Genomic DNA, 17449 nt, shown 5'->3' with positions numbered 1-17449 from the left:
TATGTAGCTTTATCTACAGTTGAAGTCGGAAGTTTACATACACTTAGGGCATTAAAACTAGTTTTTCAACCACTCCACAAATTTCTTGTTAACAAACTATAGTTTTGGCAAGTCGGTTAAGACATCTACTTTTGTGCATGACACAAGTAATTTTTCCAACAATTGTTTACAGACAGATTATTCCCAGTATCACAATTCCAGTGTGTCAGAAGTTTACTGTTCCTAGGTCGTCATTGAAAATAAGAATTTGTTCTTAACTGACTTGCCTGGTGAAATAAAGGTAAAATAAATAAAGGTAAAATAAACATACACTAAGTTGACTGTGCCTTTAAACAGCTTGGAAAATTCCAGAAAATGATGTCATGGCTTTAGAAGCTTCTGATAGGCTAATTTACATAATTTGAGTCAATTGGAGGTGTACCTGTGGATGTATTTCAAGGCTTACCTTCAAACTCAGTGTCTCTTTGCTTGACATCATGGTAAAATCTAAATAAAACAGCCAAGACCTCAGAAAAAATTTGTAGATCTCCACAAGTCTGGTTCATCCTTGGGAGCAATTTCCAAACGCCTGGAGGTACCACGTTCATCTGTAAAAACAATAGTATGCAAGTATAAACACCATGGGACCACGCAGCCGTCATACCGCTCAGGAAGGCGACACGTTCTGTCTCTTGGAGATGAACGTACTTTGGTGCGAAAAGTGCAAATCAATCCCAGAACAGCAAAGGACCTTGTGAAGATGCTGGAGGAAAAGGGTACAGAAGTATCTATATCCACAGTAAAACGAGTCCTTAATCGACATAACCTGAAAGGACGCTCGGCAAGGAAGAAGCCACTGCTCCAAAACCGCCATAAAAAAGCCAGACTACGGTTTGCAACTGCACATGGGGACAAAGATTGTACTTTTTGGAGAAATGTTCTCTGTTCTGATGAAACAAAAATAGAACTGTTTGGCCATAATGAACATTGTTATGTTTGGAGGAAAAAGGGGGAGGCCTGCAAGCCGAAGAACACCATCCCAACCGTAAAGCACGGGGGTGGCAGCATCATGTTGTGGGGGTGCTTTGCTGCAGGAGGGACTGGTGCACTTCACAAAATAGATGGCATCATGAGGTGGAAAATTATGTGGATATATTAAAGCAACATCTCAAGACATCCGTCAGGAAGTTAAAGCTTGGTCGCAAATGGGTCTTCCAAATGGACAATGACCCCAAGCATGCTTCCAAAGTTGTGGCAAAATGGCTTAAGGACAACAAAGTCAAGGTATTGGAGTGGCCATTACAAAGCCCTGACCTCAATCCAATAGAAAATGTGTGGGCAGAACTGGAAAAGCGTGTGCGAGCAAGGATGCCTACAAACCTGACTCAGTTACACCAGCTCTGTCAGGAGAAATGGGCCAAAATGTACCCAACTTAATGTGGGAAGCTTGTGGAAGGCTAACCAAAGCGGTTGATCCAAGTTAAACAATTTAAAGGCAATGCTACCAAATACTAATTGAGGCTATGTAAACTTCTGACCCACTGGGAATGTGATGAAAGAAATAAAAGCTGAAATAAATCATTCTCTTTACTATTATTCTGACATTTCACATTCATAAAATAAAGTGGTGATCCTAACTGACCTAAGACAGGTCATTTTTACTAGGATTAAATGTCAGGAATTGTGAAACTGAGTTTAAATGTATTTGCCTAAGGTGTTTGTAAACTTCTGACTTCAACTTTACCTGTGAAAAAGACTGCTGTGAAGCTATTGGTTTCCTCATGTACTACATTCCTTCAACTGTGTCTTGTACTCAATCTCCACATGTTCAGGAATCATCGACTGCACTTTGATCTTCCCACACCCATCCTGGTACTGGGAGAATCTCCTGAAAATCTGCGTCTTCATCTTTGCCTTCATCATCCCGGTCCTCATCATTACCGTATGCTACGGGCTAATGATCTTGCGCCTGAAGAGCGTGCGCATGTTGTCCGGCTCCAAGGAGAAGGACCGCAACCTGCGGCGCATCACCCGCATGGTCCTGGTGGTGGTGGCCGTCTTCATCATCTGCTGGACGCCCATCCACATCTACGTCATCATCAAAGCCCTGATCAACATCCCCAACTCCCTGCTGCAGTCCGTCACCTGGCACTTCTGCATCGCTCTGGGCTACACCAACAGCTGCCTGAATCCCGTCCTCTACGCCTTCCTGGACGAGAACTTCAAGCGCTGCTTCCGCGAATTTTGCATCCCCTTGAGTCCCTCTGTGCTGGAGCTGCAGAATTCTTCTCGTACCCGCCCCCACCAGCAGCACCAGCGCGATCAGCACTCCAGCGCCAACAGGGTGGAGAGGTCCAATCAACAGGTATGACTAGGTATGGAGATGTCTTTGGACTCACGCTACCAGCCAAACGATGACATGAGCTCGGAAGTCACCCAGGTAACCACAGTGCTCTGACACAAAGCTCTGACACATGATGCGCCAAGATACTGAAGTGCAACGTAGCACAAGCATCGATCGTACTGTCGCCTCTTTCTGGAGAGGCTGACGAGTATTTGAATGAAGAATGACACTCCGCATAAGGCTTTCTGTCAGGTAGCATTATTAAAATGTTGAACTTTAGGCAGAACACTGAAATGAACAAAGATCAACTATTATGTACACAGTATCTTTGTAGACAGGTATATTGAACATACTGTAATAGGATAATGTTCTGTGGTCAACAACATTCACAATTAGAAACTCTTGATTGAGAGCACGTATTTCAAGACTCTAATTCAAGAAGATTGTTATTTAAGGGTCAAGCGGCGATTCAAAAAAACTAAGCGGCCACCCCACCACTTGTTTTGGTAAACAGCTGAGAGATGGGGCTTGAGGAATGTAACCACTGTCAAATTGATAGACAGAGCTATGGATGCAAGAACTGACCATCCATCAGATCAAAATTATCAGTTTGTTTGTTTACAATTACATTATTGTTTGCTTCCAGGGTCAGTGGCTTTATATTATTAATGTTAAAGTCAGAAAATGGATGTAGCCTACCAATCTGCTTTACATCTACTCTATGTATAGCAGCTTTTATATACTGTATGTTCTGTACAAAATTATTTATTATATGTGTATATGATGTGCAAGTGGTTTGGGAACTATCAAATGAATGAATTATATTGTATTTCCGTGTCAAATCGCCAGTTGGCAACCCATCCCTTACTGGATTTACTGACGCATAAACAAACATTACAATTATTCACAGTGATTATCCAGTGCAGTGTGCACCGCATAAAGAATGATAAATGAATAATAGTAAATAAGGTTATTCAAGCAGTAATAATAACAACCCTAGAGCTGTAAAAAATAATACAGTAAAAGTCACATTGTACTAGAGAGATTTACATGGTTATCAAAACATCACGCCAGGGTAAGCCTACATGAAACACAGCCCTTATTTTAAGTGTTTCTAAAATCCCCTATGGGAAAAATGAATGGTGGAAAAACGATTGGAACCATTTCCCTGTTTGACTGCTAGGTTTTATGGGTATTATGACACCTCCACTGGAGCATCTATTACTAAAGGTGGCCTGCAGGGGTCAATTTTGGGACTTGTCCTCTACTATTTATCTGAATAATATTGGTTTATCTGCAAAAACCTGTAACATTCATCTGTATGCAGATGGCACTGTTATTTACATTGACATTTTAGTCCTTTAGCAGACACTCTTATCTAGAGCCACTTACAGTCAGTGTATTCATCTTAAGATAGCTAGGTGGGACAACCACACTGTATCCCAGTCATAGTAAGTAAAGTTTTCCTCATCAAAGTAGACATAAACAAAGTCAGAGCTAGTAAGGGGGGAATAAATGTATAGTGCGAGTGTTAGTTCACGAAATGCATATTTTGTTTTGTACGCTACTGCCCCTAATGCTGACCAGGCTACACAGTACGTTAGAGCTGCAATCTGATTTAGTTGCCTTGCAGGAGGTGGGAAAAACTAAATGTATGTCATTTTGTAATTCTGGTATAAACATTTCAGATGGTTTACACATTTATGCATTGGATGGTTCTCTCATCGAGCAGGTTCCCGCCTATAATATCTGGGCTTTTGGGATTGACAAAAATGTTATGTTTAAAAAACATATGGATGAGCTAGTTAAGAAGCTGATATTTAATGTAGTCTTCAAATCATTTTTTTTTTGTCACATACACATGGTTAGCAGATGTTAATGCGAGTGTAGCGAAATGCTTGTGCTTCTAGTTCCGACAATGCAGTAATAACCAACAAGTAATCTAACCTAACAATTCCACAACTACTACCTTATACACACAAGTGTAAAGGGATAAAGAATATGTACATAAAGATATATGAATGAGTGATGGTACAGAACGGCATAGGCAAGATGCAGTAGATGGTATAGTGTACAGTCTATATATATGAGATGAGTAATGTAGGGTATGTAAACATTATATTAAGTGGCATTGTTTAAAGTGGCTAGTGATACATGTATTACATAAAGATGGCAAGATGCAGTAGATGATATAGAGTACAGTATATATATATGAGATGAGTAATGTAGGGTATGTAAACATTATATTAAGTGGCATTGTTTAAAGTGGCTAGTGATACATTTTTACATAATTTCCATCAATTCCCATTATTAAAGTGGCTGGAGTTGAGTCAGTATGTTGGCAGCGGCCACTAAATGTTAGTGGTGGCTGTTTAACAGTCTGATGGCCTTGAGATAGAAGCTGTTTTTCAGTCTCTCGGTCCCTGCTTTGATGCACCTGTACTGACCTCGCCTTCTGGATGATAGCGGGGTGAACAGGCAGTGGCTCGGGTGGTTGTTGTCCTTGATGATCTTTATGGCCTTCCTGTGACATCGGGTGGTGTAGGTATCCTGGAGGGCAGGTAGTTTGCCCCCGGTGATGCGTTGTGCAGACCTCACTACCCTCTGGAGAGCCTTACGGTTGTGGGCGGAGCAGTTGCCGTACCAGGCGGTGATACAGCCCGACAGGATTCTCTCGATTGTGCATCTGTAGAAGTTTGTGAGTGCTTTTGGTGACAAGCCGAATTTCTTCAGCCTCCTGAGGTTGAAGAGGCGCTGCTGCGCCTTCTTCACAACGCTGTCTGTGTGGGTGGACCAATTCAGTTTGTCTGTGATGTGTACACCGAGGAACTTAAAACTTTCCACCTTCTCCACTACTGTCCCGTCGATGTGGATAGGGGGGTGCTCCCTCTGCTGTTTCCTGAAGTCCACAATCATCTCCTTTGTTTTGTTGACGTTGAGTGTGAGGTTATTTTCCTGACACCACACTCCGAGGGCCCTCACCTCCTCCCTGTAGGCCGTCTCGTCGTTGTTGGTAATCAAGCCTACCACTGTAGTGTCGTCCGCAAACTTGATGATTGAGTTGGAGGCGTGCATGGCCACGCAGTCGTGGGTGAACAGGGAGTACAGGAGAGGGTTCAGAACGCACCCTTGTGGGGCCCCAGTGTTGAGGATCAGCGGGGTGGAGATGTTGTTACCTACCCTCACCACCTGGGGGCGGCCCGTCAGGAAGTCCAGGACCCAGTTGCACAGGGCGGGGTCGAGACCCAGGGTCTCGAGCTTGATGACGAGTTTAGAGGGTACTATGGTGTTGAATGCTGAGCTGTAGTCGATGAACAGCATTCTCACATGGGTATTCCTCTTGTCCAGAAGGGTTAGGGCAGTGTGCAGTGTGGTTACGATTGCGTCGTCTGTGGACCTATTGGGTCGGTAAGCAAATTGGAGTGGGTCTAGGGTGTCAGGTAGGGTGGAGGTGATATGGTCCTTGACTAGTCTCTCAAAGCACTTCATGATGACGGAAGTGAGTGCTACGGGGCGGTAGTCGTTTAGCTCAGTTACCGTAGCTTTCTTGGGAACAGGAACAATGGTGGCCCTCTTGAAGCATGTGGGAACAGCAGACTGGGATAAGGATTGATTGAATATGTCCTTAAACACACCAGCCAGCTAGTCTGCGCATGCTCTGAGGACGCGGCTGGGAATGCCGTCTTGGCCTGCAGCCTTGCGAGGGTTAACACGTTTAAATGTTTTACTCACCTCGGCTGCAGTGAAGGAGTGCCCACAGGTTTTGGTAGCGGGCTGTGTCAGTGGCACTGTATTGTCCTCAAAGCGAGCAAAAAAGTTATTTAGTCTGTCTGGGAGCAAGACATCCTGGTCCGCGACGGGGCTGGTTTTCTTTTTGTAATCCGTGATTGACTGTAGACCCTGCCACATACCTCTTGTGTCTGAGCTGTTGAATTGCGACTCTACTTTGTCTCTATACTGGCACTTAGCTTGTTTGATTGCCTTGCGGAGGGAATAGCTACACTGTTTGTATTCGGTCATGTTTCCGGTCACCTTGCCCTGGTTAAAAGCAGTGGTTCGCGCTTTCAGTTTCACGCGAATGCTGCCATCAATCCACGGTTTCTGGTTTGGGAATGTTTTAATCGTTGCTGTGGGTACGACATCGTCAATGCACTTTCTAATGAACTTGCTCACCGAATCAGCGTATTCGTCAATGTTGTTGTTGGACGCAATGCGGAACATATCCCAATCCACGTGATCGAAGCAGTCTTGAAGCGTGGAATCAGATTGGTCGGACCAGCGTTGAACAGACCTGAGCGCGGGAGCTTGCTGTTTTAGTTTCTGTTTGTAGGCTGGAAGCAACAAAATGGAGTCGTGGTCAGCTTTTCCGAAAGGAGGACGGGGGAGGGCCTTATATGCGTCGCGGAAGTTAGTATAACAATGATCCAAGGTTTTACCAGCCCTGGTAGCACAATCGATATGCTGATAGTCTTCTGTTATAGTAAAAGATAATGCCTTACCCTGAACAGCAGGAAGCAGGTTGTACAGGCAACCTTCCTGCCAGTTCTTGATTTTGGTGACACCATTTATCAGAAGGCAGCAGCCGCTACTCTAAAACCCTTTTATGCAGTGTACCATAGCGCGCTTCGCTTTATCACAGGTGACAGGTTTAATACTCATCACTGCATGCTTTATCCGAAGGTCGGCTGGACCTCTCTAATTTCCCGTAGATCACTTCATTTCTCCCTTTTTGATTACAAAGCTCTACTGCACAAACTTCCAATATATCTCACTTCTTTGTTTTGTATTTTTTATTTAACTAGGCAAGTCGGATAAGAACACATTCTTATTTACAATGACGGCCTACACCGGCCAGACCCTAACCAGGACGACACTGTGCTCCACCCTATGTTAAAGTAGAAAAACACGAGGAACCAAAACCGCTCACAGGGTTGGTTAACTCTTGAGGTCCCTTGTGTCTCTACCAACCTAGGAAAATTAGCCCTTCGTTTTTGGATTAATTTACAATCCTCATTACATCTTGAATCCCTGGTGCCAGCAGGGCAGTTTAGAACGCTGATGTGGAATACATTCTCTGAGGTTTACGAGTGTTTTGGTTGATTGTAATGACTTATTTGTGTTGTTGAAATGTATCTGTTGTGTCTTGTATTTTCATTTGTTGCTGTTTTATTGAATTATGTTGATTTGTGAGTTGTTTGTTCTCAGGGCACTATTGTGAATGAGACCCTGGCCTCAATTGGGATCCCCTGAATAAGTAAAAGTGAAATAAAAATTAATAAATACATATTGCCTTTACTGTAGCAGTGCAGAATATCAAAACTGAAAAGGGATTTTAAAAAATGATTACATTTAGTTATATCCAGATATTGTATTCAATACTTTTTGTCATTTTTAACTTGGCAGATGACTTGCCCACATCCAAAATGTGCCATCAACATGATAATGTTGCTGATATATTACAGTGCTTGCAGGTTTACAGAGACAAAGTCCTAACCATTGGATTGTGGCAAGCCTGGGTTCAAATGCATGCTTAATTAAGTATTTATATTTTAAATACTTATTTTCTGTGTATTTGAGTATTTTCAAATAATGTGACCGAATCAACTACTTATATTTGAAGTAGTAGAAAATACTTGTATTTCCAAAGAAAAAATATCAAAATACTTACTTTGAAATGAATGTGAAAGTAATGGAAATACCTTAAATAGTATTTGAACCCAGGTCTAGGGTGTGGCTGTTCATTCCAAACTCGATGTACTTGCTTGATATATTTCTATATTATATACATTTTTTAGGTCAATCCATTTAATGATTTTAAAAAGCATGTGTAGATAGGGATGCCATCAGGCTTTGTCAGATGTATATTATGGTCTTATTATGCCTGTGTCGCTTTTCAGTAGTCTATCATGTAAAAGTGTCATTTTTCTGTATTAACAATTTTGAAATTACAGGTGCTTTAACAAAATCCCTGAATTGTCTTAAAATGTAATGTTACCATGGTGAACGTACTTGCGTGTACTTTCTAAATTATTGTTGTAAATTTGAAACTGAGTATGTGATTGACTCAAAATATCTAAGATGTACAGTATATCAAATTACTCATATTTTCATGCCAAATTTGCATGTTAATGAGCAAATGTTGTTTTTCTAAATATACTTAAATTCAGAATTTTGACATCATGAATGTTTTTATAAGCACTCAAATAAACCATTATCTATCAAAATCTGTAAAAAGTATTAGTCCAACATGGTCATGTTCAATAAATCTGCACACCTTCCCTCTCTATAATGCAGCAAAAAAAGGTTTTGGTTGAGATGCACTACATCAAACACTTTAGATCTCATATGAATAACAAATCCCTTTTCCCCATCCAATCTACTTATTATGTCAAAGCTGTCAAAGCATTTGACATTGTGGCTTGGTATCACATTCAGTATCAACAGGGGTGTTACAGCCTACAAGCCAATGTGTCATGTATTTTATGCGTAAAGGACACCATTTGAAAAATAAAATTGTTAGGTAACGATGAATGATGCAGAGTATATATTTTTTGTTTGTTAATTTAAACTTTATTTAACTAGGCAAGTCGGTTAAGAACAAATTCTTATTTACAATGACTGCCTACCCTGGCCAAACCCGGACGACGCTGGGTCAATTGTGCGCCGCCCTATGAGACTCCCATGATACAGCCTGGAATTGAACCAAGGACTGTAGTGATGACTCTTGCACTAAGATGCAGTGCCTTAGACCGCTACGCCACTCGGGAGCATAGCGCTTTGTCTGATGTCAGTCTCTTCTCTTCAAATACAGAATAGCTACCCTCTGTGGAAAGGGTTTTAAATGGAACCAAAAAGGTTCTACCTGAAACCAAAAACAGTTCTTCAAAGGGTTCTCAAATGGGGACAGCTGAAGAACCCTTTTAGGTTCTAGATAGCACCTTGTAGCCTGGAAACAAAACAAAGCCCAGAAAGCAGCAGCTGTGTTCAGTTATTGCCAGGCTGTTAATTACTTGACAAGGGACCCCCACCGGCTGTAGAGGGTCTAATATGATTCTGTAATACTTTGAAATCAAATATTTCATGCGCGTTGTACACGGTTCGCTCGCTCGCTCTCTCTCGCTCTTACTCATATACCAGTAATGAGTCAATGTGCAGGGGTACGACGTCATTAAGGTAGATACAGTGCATTCTGAAAGTATTCAGACCCCTTGACTTTTTCCACATTTTGGAATCTTACAGGCTTATTCTAAAATGGATTAAATACTTTTTTACGCTCATCAATCTACACACAATACCACATAATGACAAAGCAAAGACAGGTTTTAGATTTTTTTGCAAATGTATTACAACTAAAAAACTGATATCACATTTACATAACTATTCAGACTCTCCTCAGTATTTTGTTGAAGTGATTACAGCCTTGAGTCTTTTTGGGTATGATGCTACAAGCTTGGCATTTATGTATTTGGGGAGATTCTCCCATTCTTCTCTACAGATCCTCTCAAGCTCTGTCAGTTTGGATGGGGAGCATCGCTGCACAGCTATTTCCAGGTCTCTCCAGAGATGTTCAAGTCTGGGCTTTGGCTGGGCCACCGAAGGACATTTAGAGACTTGTCCTGAAGCCACTCCTGCATTGTCTTGGCTGTGTGCTTAGGGTCGTTGTCCTGTTGGAAGGTGAACTTCCAACAGCCCATTCTTGTGGGAAGCTGCCACAGACCACCAAGTGCCAACAGTCAGTATCTGGATAATATGTGTGAAATGCTTGATAATGTATGTGATATCAATAGAGAAGTATATTTTCTGAACAGCAAGGCCCACCTAGCTTGCTTGGAATTGAGGTGCTTGGCAGTGCGGAGATATTCCAGGTTCTTGTGGTCGGTCCACACAATGAACAGATGTTCCGCCCCCTCCAGCCAGTGCCTCCACTCCTCCAATGTCATCTTCTCTGTGAGAAGCTCGTGTTTCCCCACATCGTAGTTCTTCTCCATGGCGTTGAGGCGGTGGGAGAAGGCACAGGAATGTAACTTGAGGTCCAGAGGAATGCTGGGACAGGACAACCCCCACTCCGACATCCGAAGCATCGGCCTTCACCACGAACTGGCGGACGGGTCAGGATGAACTAAGATGCGAGCTGTGGTGAAGCAGTGTTTGAGATCCCGGAACGCCCGGTCAGCAGCTCGGGACCACGTGAACGGACCCTTGGGAGCGGTGAGTGCAGACAGGGGGGAAGCCAGGGTGCTGTAACCCCGGCTAAAGTGGCGATAAAAGCTGGAGAATACCAGGAAACATTGCAGCTGGACGTAGGCTGGGGCCAATCCACCACCGCTCTCACCTTTCCGGGATCCATCTGTACACTCCCTGCAGTGATGATGTAACCCAGAAAGGGGATGGTGGAGCAATGGAATTCGCACATCTCTGCTTTTACAGAAAGATGTGCGAATTCCATTGATCCACCATCCCCTTTCTGGGTTACATCATCACTGCATCACTGCACTGGACGGGCGTATGGAGATGGGCTGAGTGGGGATGTACAGCTCGGAAGCCAGGGTAGCGTTTCTAAAGCTCTCATCGGCCCCAGAGTCGATGAGTACCCGCAGAGATTTCGACTGGTTCCCCGACAGCAAAATGGCATGTAAGGGGAGAGGAAAAGTTCTCCGTATGGCCCACAAGAGTACTCGCTCCTACCGGTGAGCCTGGTCTTTTAGTGGACAGGGGAAGACGAAATTACCAGTAGTCCCGCAATACAGGCAACTTTTAGTGTGAAGACATTCAGCTGTGGACAGCCTAGCTCTGCCTAGTTTCATAGGCTCTGGAAGAGGTGAATCAGCAGTCTTCTGAGACTCTCAGGGGAACTTAGGTAGCCTTGGGTTCTCTCGGCAACGGAGCTGTCGGGGACGTCCGGGATGCCTCGGCGGCGAGGTGGAATCCTTGGACGGGTGAGTGAAATCGAATCTCCTCTCCTTCCTTCGTTCCCGCAGTCGCCCATCAATTCAAATGGTCAAGGCGATGAGCGAGTCGAGATCCGTCGGTAGTTCCCGGGCTGCAAGCTCGTCCTTTACTTCCTCCGATACTCCGTGCAGGAACATGTCGAACAGTGCTTTCGGGTTCCAGGCGCTCAGCTGCCAACGTGCGGAAATCCACCGCATAGTCTGCCACACTGCAGGAGTCTTGCCAAAGCCGGAGTAACTTCCGGGCAGCCTCTCTCCTGGACAATGGAGCATCGAATACTTTCTTTACCTCTGCCACCAACTCCTCCAGACTGACGCATACGGCCGACTGTTGTTCCCATACTGCCGTAGCCCAGGCGAGAGCCTTTCTAGAGATCAGCATGATGAGGTGCGCTACCTTAGAGTCGTCCGAGGGGAAGGAGGAGGGCTGCAGCTCAATGATGAGGGAACACTGAGCGAGAAACGCCCGACAGATGCCCGACTCTCCATCGAAGGGTTCCGGGGGAGTTAAGCGGGGTTCCCGGGAAACCGGGGCGACCGGGGAGGCTGTGCTGCTAACAGCCAGGTTACTGAGGGGCGTTCGTCCAAGGTCTGGAACCCTTCCATAAGACCAGGAAGCAACTCCTCATGCCTTCCAATGGTGGCTCCTTGGGAGGATATGGATTGTGGAGCAGGTCCGAGTCTGCTGGTTCAGTCATGGCCAGTTCGTACTATCACGTTTGAGGTAAGACCCAGACAGTGTCGAAGTAACAAAAGTGTATTACTAGTACAGGGGCAGGCAAAACGACAAGTCAAGGGCAGGCAGAGGTCAGCAATCCAGATAGGGTGCAAAAGGTCCAGAACGGCAAGCAGTCTCAGGGTCAGAGCAGGCAGGGGTCAATAATACAGTGTGGTGTGGCAAGGTACAGAACGGTAGGCAGGCTCAGGGTCAGGGTAGGCAGAATGGTCAAAACCGGGAAAAACTAGAAAACAGAAACTAGAACAGACAGGAGCAAGGGGAAAACCGCTGGTAGGTTTCACGCAACAAAACGAACTGGCAACAGACAAACAGATCACAGGTATAAATACACTGGGGATAATGGGGAAGATTGGCAAAACCTGGAGGGGGGTGGAGACAAGCACAAAGACAGGTGAAACAGATCAGTGTCTGACAGTTATGGGTATGCTTGTAATCGTTAAGGACATGAGAAGCATTGCCTTTAGAAGTGCATTTTCTTGTTTGCTTATGGCCCTATACAGCTCGTTGAGTGCGCTCTTAGTGCCAGCATTGGTTGGTGGGGGTGAATCGACAGCTATGAAAAATATAGGTGAAAAGTCTCTTGGTAAAGAATAGCTGTAGACCATAGTTTAACTCAGGCGAGCAAAAACTCGATACTTCCTTAACATTAGAGATTGCGCACCGGCTGTAGTTAACCCGAGGCTGCCGACAGGTCTTGACGATGCATGGGAAAACCAGCAAGATTTATATTATCCATGTCCTTGTTCAGCCACAACTCAGAGAAACATAGAATATTACAGTTCTTCAGGTCCCATTGGTAAGAGAGTCTCGAACAGAGCTTGTCCAGTTTGTTTTCTAGTGATTGTATGTTCGCCAATAGAACGGAGGGTAGAAGCGGTTTATTTGCTAGCCAGCGTAGTGTCGTCAGGATGCTGGCTCGTGTTCTTTTCTTGCACTGTCGCTTCCTCTTTCGAGGTCCTAGGATTAGGGCCTGGTCCGAAGTAAGCAGAACGACTCGTTGAAGTAGAAATTGTCATCGAAATCGAGGTTAGTGATCACTGTTGTGATGTCCAGAAGCTGTTTTCGGTCATAGGAAATGATGGCAGAGACATTATGTACAAAAAAAGTTAAGATCAGTGTAAAAACACTCACAAAATAGCAGAATTGGTCAGGATCCTATAAAACAGATGCTATCCACTGCAGCGCCATCTTTACACACTGCTTTGCAGCATTAGGGAAATGAAATAGTAGTCAGGTTCAATGCATTTCTTTACCGTCAGTTGCACTGCTAATTGATTCCGACTTTTATTTTCTCTTTATATCCATAAAAGTTAACTTATCCGAATATAATAATGACTATTTCCAATTTCCAAATCCACCATCATGGCAGTTTACCAATGCATCAGTACACAGAAAGCGTGTAATGCCATCAGACTAGAAGAAGTGACTAAATTAAGCCTAAATAGATTTTTTCAGGTCGGGTAGAGCTTGAAAATTCAAGCTCCTTGTGTGCAGCCATAGAGTTACATTAGAAGTGTCCATCCAAGAAGGCTCAAGGTCATTGGTCACAGATAAAATTACGTCAAATTACGTTATATCTACTGTAACTTTGATTGGACTGATCATGTCAACATCATACTTTCAAAATCTTAGCTAGCAAACTATCAGTCATCATCATGAATCAAGTCGACAATCTACTTGCAAATTATTTTCAATCCTTGTCATATGAAGAGAAACTATAGATAAAATGTATCGGTGCTCATCGGCCATTGGACATAAACATTACACAATAAGTTGGAAATCGCAAATTCAACAATGAGTGGTTTGGAAGGAATCAGTGGCTAACTGCAAGCATTGTAAAGTAATCACTAGCCTGCTATTCAGTGGAGTGGGTGTGTGGTCTAAGTCTGTGTTTAAGGGTATCTTTTCCAAGCTTAAAGGATAAACATTCAATATTGGCCATGCGGTCAATCCAGCATGACTTCTTCCGCGCTCAAAACAACTGGAAATTCGGAACTGGGAAATCTCAGACTTCAGTGAGTTCAAGAAAACTGGAACTCTGACTGGGTCATCTGAGTCGGTCATCCAACTCAGAATTGCAAGTCGGGAACTCGGGCCTCTTTCGAGAGCTCCGACCTGAAGATCACTGACATCATCATGATTCGACCTCCTCAGTTGTCTTGAATGCACCAAAAATCCAGCCTTTGATGACAAAATTTGCCCACGAAGGGCCACTGCGCCACCTTTCTGTTCAATTGAGCACAGCACAACATGAGTCCAAAAATGCCTTGTATGCTGCTCCATAAATGATGTAATATGCCAGGGAGATATGTATACTGTAGTTAAGAAAGCACTAAGTGTATGTTGTGTAGTAAGCTGTTAGTAGCCCATGTGCATCATCACCCTAATAATTTGGTCCCTTTTCCCATCATAATGTTCTGACTTGGTGGTGCACATGTAGCATATAGCCTGTTTAAGAGAAATGTCATCATTGAATATTGTAAGAGCTTTCATTGTCTGCTTATATGCCCCCTTTATTTATCCTACGGTTCTGACTTGGCGTACAGGGAGAATACTGTAAGAATGGCCCATGTTCTGAATTCTGTCGCTGTACATTTCAAAAGTGCTCAACAAATAGTTATATTGACTACATCCGTCCTAGCTCACTCATTTCATCCACTCATCGTCCCCTTATGCCATAGTTTGTACATCTCAAATGTCAGTAGAAACCACATTTGTTTAAGCAAGTCAGCCATATCAGCCATGTTTTTTTTAAAGGCAGTAAATGAGGCTGAATGAACTGTTTCGCTGCCAGACAAGGCTCTGCTGATAGCCAGGTGTAGCAGTGGTAAGGTGTTGTGACTAACACCTTTGTGGGCACCATTTGTCACCATTATAGTGCAATTTATGTATTGTTTAGTGTTGTGTAGGGCTCTGCTGGCATGCATCTAAAACGATTTACATACTAAAATCGCCACTGTGATCAATTTATTTGGCTATCAAGCTGTTGTAGAGCTCAAAGGTAAGAGAACAGAAGGTCAATAGCAAGTGGTTGAAATATATTTTCTCAGTCTTTATGAATGAAGTGTTTATTCTCTTTTGGTTCCTCAAAGAATGTGTCAGGCGACAGGCTTCAGTTTGTTTGTCTGTCCACTGTTGTCTGGAGGCTGGAAGTAATCATCCAAAATTCAACCTAATCCGTTCTTTGTTGGATTTCATTCATGGACAACCTCAAGCCAATCAGTATAGTCACCTGGCTTGTTATAAAGCTGAGGGATGGGGATGGAGAAATGTAACCACTTCCGAATTCGATGGATCCTATGGATGCAATGACTGACAGTCCATGATATCAGTTTGATAGTTATAAACTTTTGAAGCTATATTCTTAAATAAAAAATGTATTCTAAATAAATCCTCAAAATACAACAAAAGACATGCATTGGGGCAAAAAAACACTTTATATGTTGTGTTCTAATGGGGTAAGGCAGCTCGTTCGGCATTTTTTTGTTAAATTCTTCAAGAATGAATAGGTTAGCTTAATTGCAATGTCCTTTGAACAACAGTACTGCAGATTGTACCTTTAATGAAGCCAAGGTCCTGTATGGAAACCAAGGTCCTGGATGGAATTCTGTGCTAGATGCCTTCCTGTCGTCAAATAAACACACATTTATTCCTGAGAATAACCAGTCAAAACATGTACATATCTCCAGATACATTATACAGTACTTTATCTTTATATCAAATATATATTTAAAAAAATTATTCCTGAGAGAAACCACTGTCTATGCACTCACTTCTCACTCTGCTTTTAGAAGGTACTGAACCGTAACAAATGTTACACTTCGAGAAATAGCCAGCTCATCACCCAATCTCAGTGAGGGGAAAATTGCATTTCCCTACTGAATGAGGCCGCCTGAGGAGTATGTCAAAGGCAGTAGTACAGTATGTCATAATGGAGGAGACTGTAATAATCTCCCCCCTACAGGCTCCGTGCCTGCCGGCTGAAGAAAGCACCTTGTTTGAGGAACATCGCTCAACCACTGCAGCACTTTAGACACTACAGTACATCACACTCATAATTCATGGTCATTTGTTTTTATTGTTTTAAATATGAGCAACTGGAAATCACTACCATTTTTAGAAGGTTCTGGACCAATAAATCCAACTGAATGGTAAGATCAAGTCGCTTCTCTGTCTGAAGCAGGCTTGTTGGTGGTTTTGGGACCCACCACTCAAGCAGACCGCCAAGCACAGGATCATTATCCAGTCAGAGTGACACACACACACACACACTTAGTCCAGCACTAAGCCATGTATTCTGAACTCTCTGTTGACAGAGAGACTTGTGTTATGGGCAGCTTGTAAGAACCTGAAAGGAAGCTGTATGCCCACCAAACCCAGGGCCTTCTAGGCACTATATTAAGCACTCTAGTCGTTGCCAAAGAATCTGTTCGCCTCTCATAAAAAGCACATGACTGTGTTTCTTTCCAATTGCATCAATTTTTATCAATGAAGTATTCTTTATTTAGTTTATATTGCAAGTATGAAGTATATTTACATAAAGCAAATCTATAAAACGGTGTAAAATGTTTGAATATGAAGGGCAGGCTATTGATCCAAATCTCTTTTCAGAAGTGTGTGAGCATATATGAAATATGAATGTGTATTACCTTTCAAAGTTCTGGCATTTCTCCAAAAAGCACTTACAGTACAATTAAACCATTTATTTTCTCATTACAACTACAAAAGCAGAGAGGCAATCAGTGTTCATTTAGAGTCAACACCTGCATCTTCTGCTCCTACACTCTCAGAATAAAAGGTGCTATCTAGAACCTAAAAGGGTTATTCGGCTGTTAACCCTTTGTGGAACCTTTTTTGGTACCATGTAGAAATCTTTTGGGTTTAATGTACAACCCTTTGCACAGAGGGTTCTACCTGAAACCAAAAAAGGTTATCCTATGGGGACTGCCAAAGAACCCATTTGGAACCCTTTTTTCTAAGAGTGTACATTATGTTCCCTTGGAGACAGAAGAAACTCTTAGTTGGTGGTAAATACTACAGTGAGTTAAATGGAATTCTGAGAAATTGTATTTTATTTGATTGAACCTTTATTTAACTAGGCAAGTCAATTTAACAAGTTCTTATTTGAGGGCCTACCAAGAGGCAAAATGCCTCCTGTGGGAACGGGGCCTGGGATTAAAAATGTAAATATAGGACAAAACATCCATCACGACAAGAGAGACACTACAACGCTATATAAAGAGAGACCTTAGACAACAACACAACATGACAACACAACATGACAACAACATAGTAGCAACACAGCACGACAACAACATGGTAGCAACACAACATGGCAGAAGCACAACATGGTAGCAGCACAACATGGTACAAACATTGTAAGGCACAGAGGAAAGTTAGGTAATAGTTCTGGCATTATTCGTCTTGCTCTAAGAGCCT

General features: G+C 43.0%; 1 protein-coding gene across 3 annotated transcripts in view; it reads left to right on the top strand.

Moving 5' to 3' along the window:
- LOC139571426 (splicing factor 3B subunit 5-like) overlaps positions 1-17449 on the top strand; it is a 50537-nt gene that overhangs the window by 20417 nt on the left and 12671 nt on the right. For 2 of the 3 annotated variants that reach the window (XM_071394281.1, XM_071394282.1), the window contains exon 3: positions 1812-8854. The exons of the other annotated variant lie outside the window; for it this stretch is intronic. In XM_071394281.1, coding sequence (XP_071250382.1) covers positions 1812-2350 — 539 coding nt within the window. In that variant the 3' untranslated portion in view covers positions 2351-8854. Of the gene's footprint in view, positions 1-1811; positions 8855-17449 lie in introns of those variants that run through there. 3 annotated transcript variants of the gene reach the window in all.

Source organism: Salvelinus alpinus, chromosome 3 (assembly GCF_045679555.1).
Source record: "Salvelinus alpinus chromosome 3, SLU_Salpinus.1, whole genome shotgun sequence".
NCBI classification, from domain to species: Eukaryota; Metazoa; Chordata; class Actinopteri; order Salmoniformes; family Salmonidae; genus Salvelinus; species Salvelinus alpinus.
The sequence above is the reverse complement of the archived record's forward strand: the minus strand, read 5'-3'. Positions and strand labels throughout refer to the sequence as shown.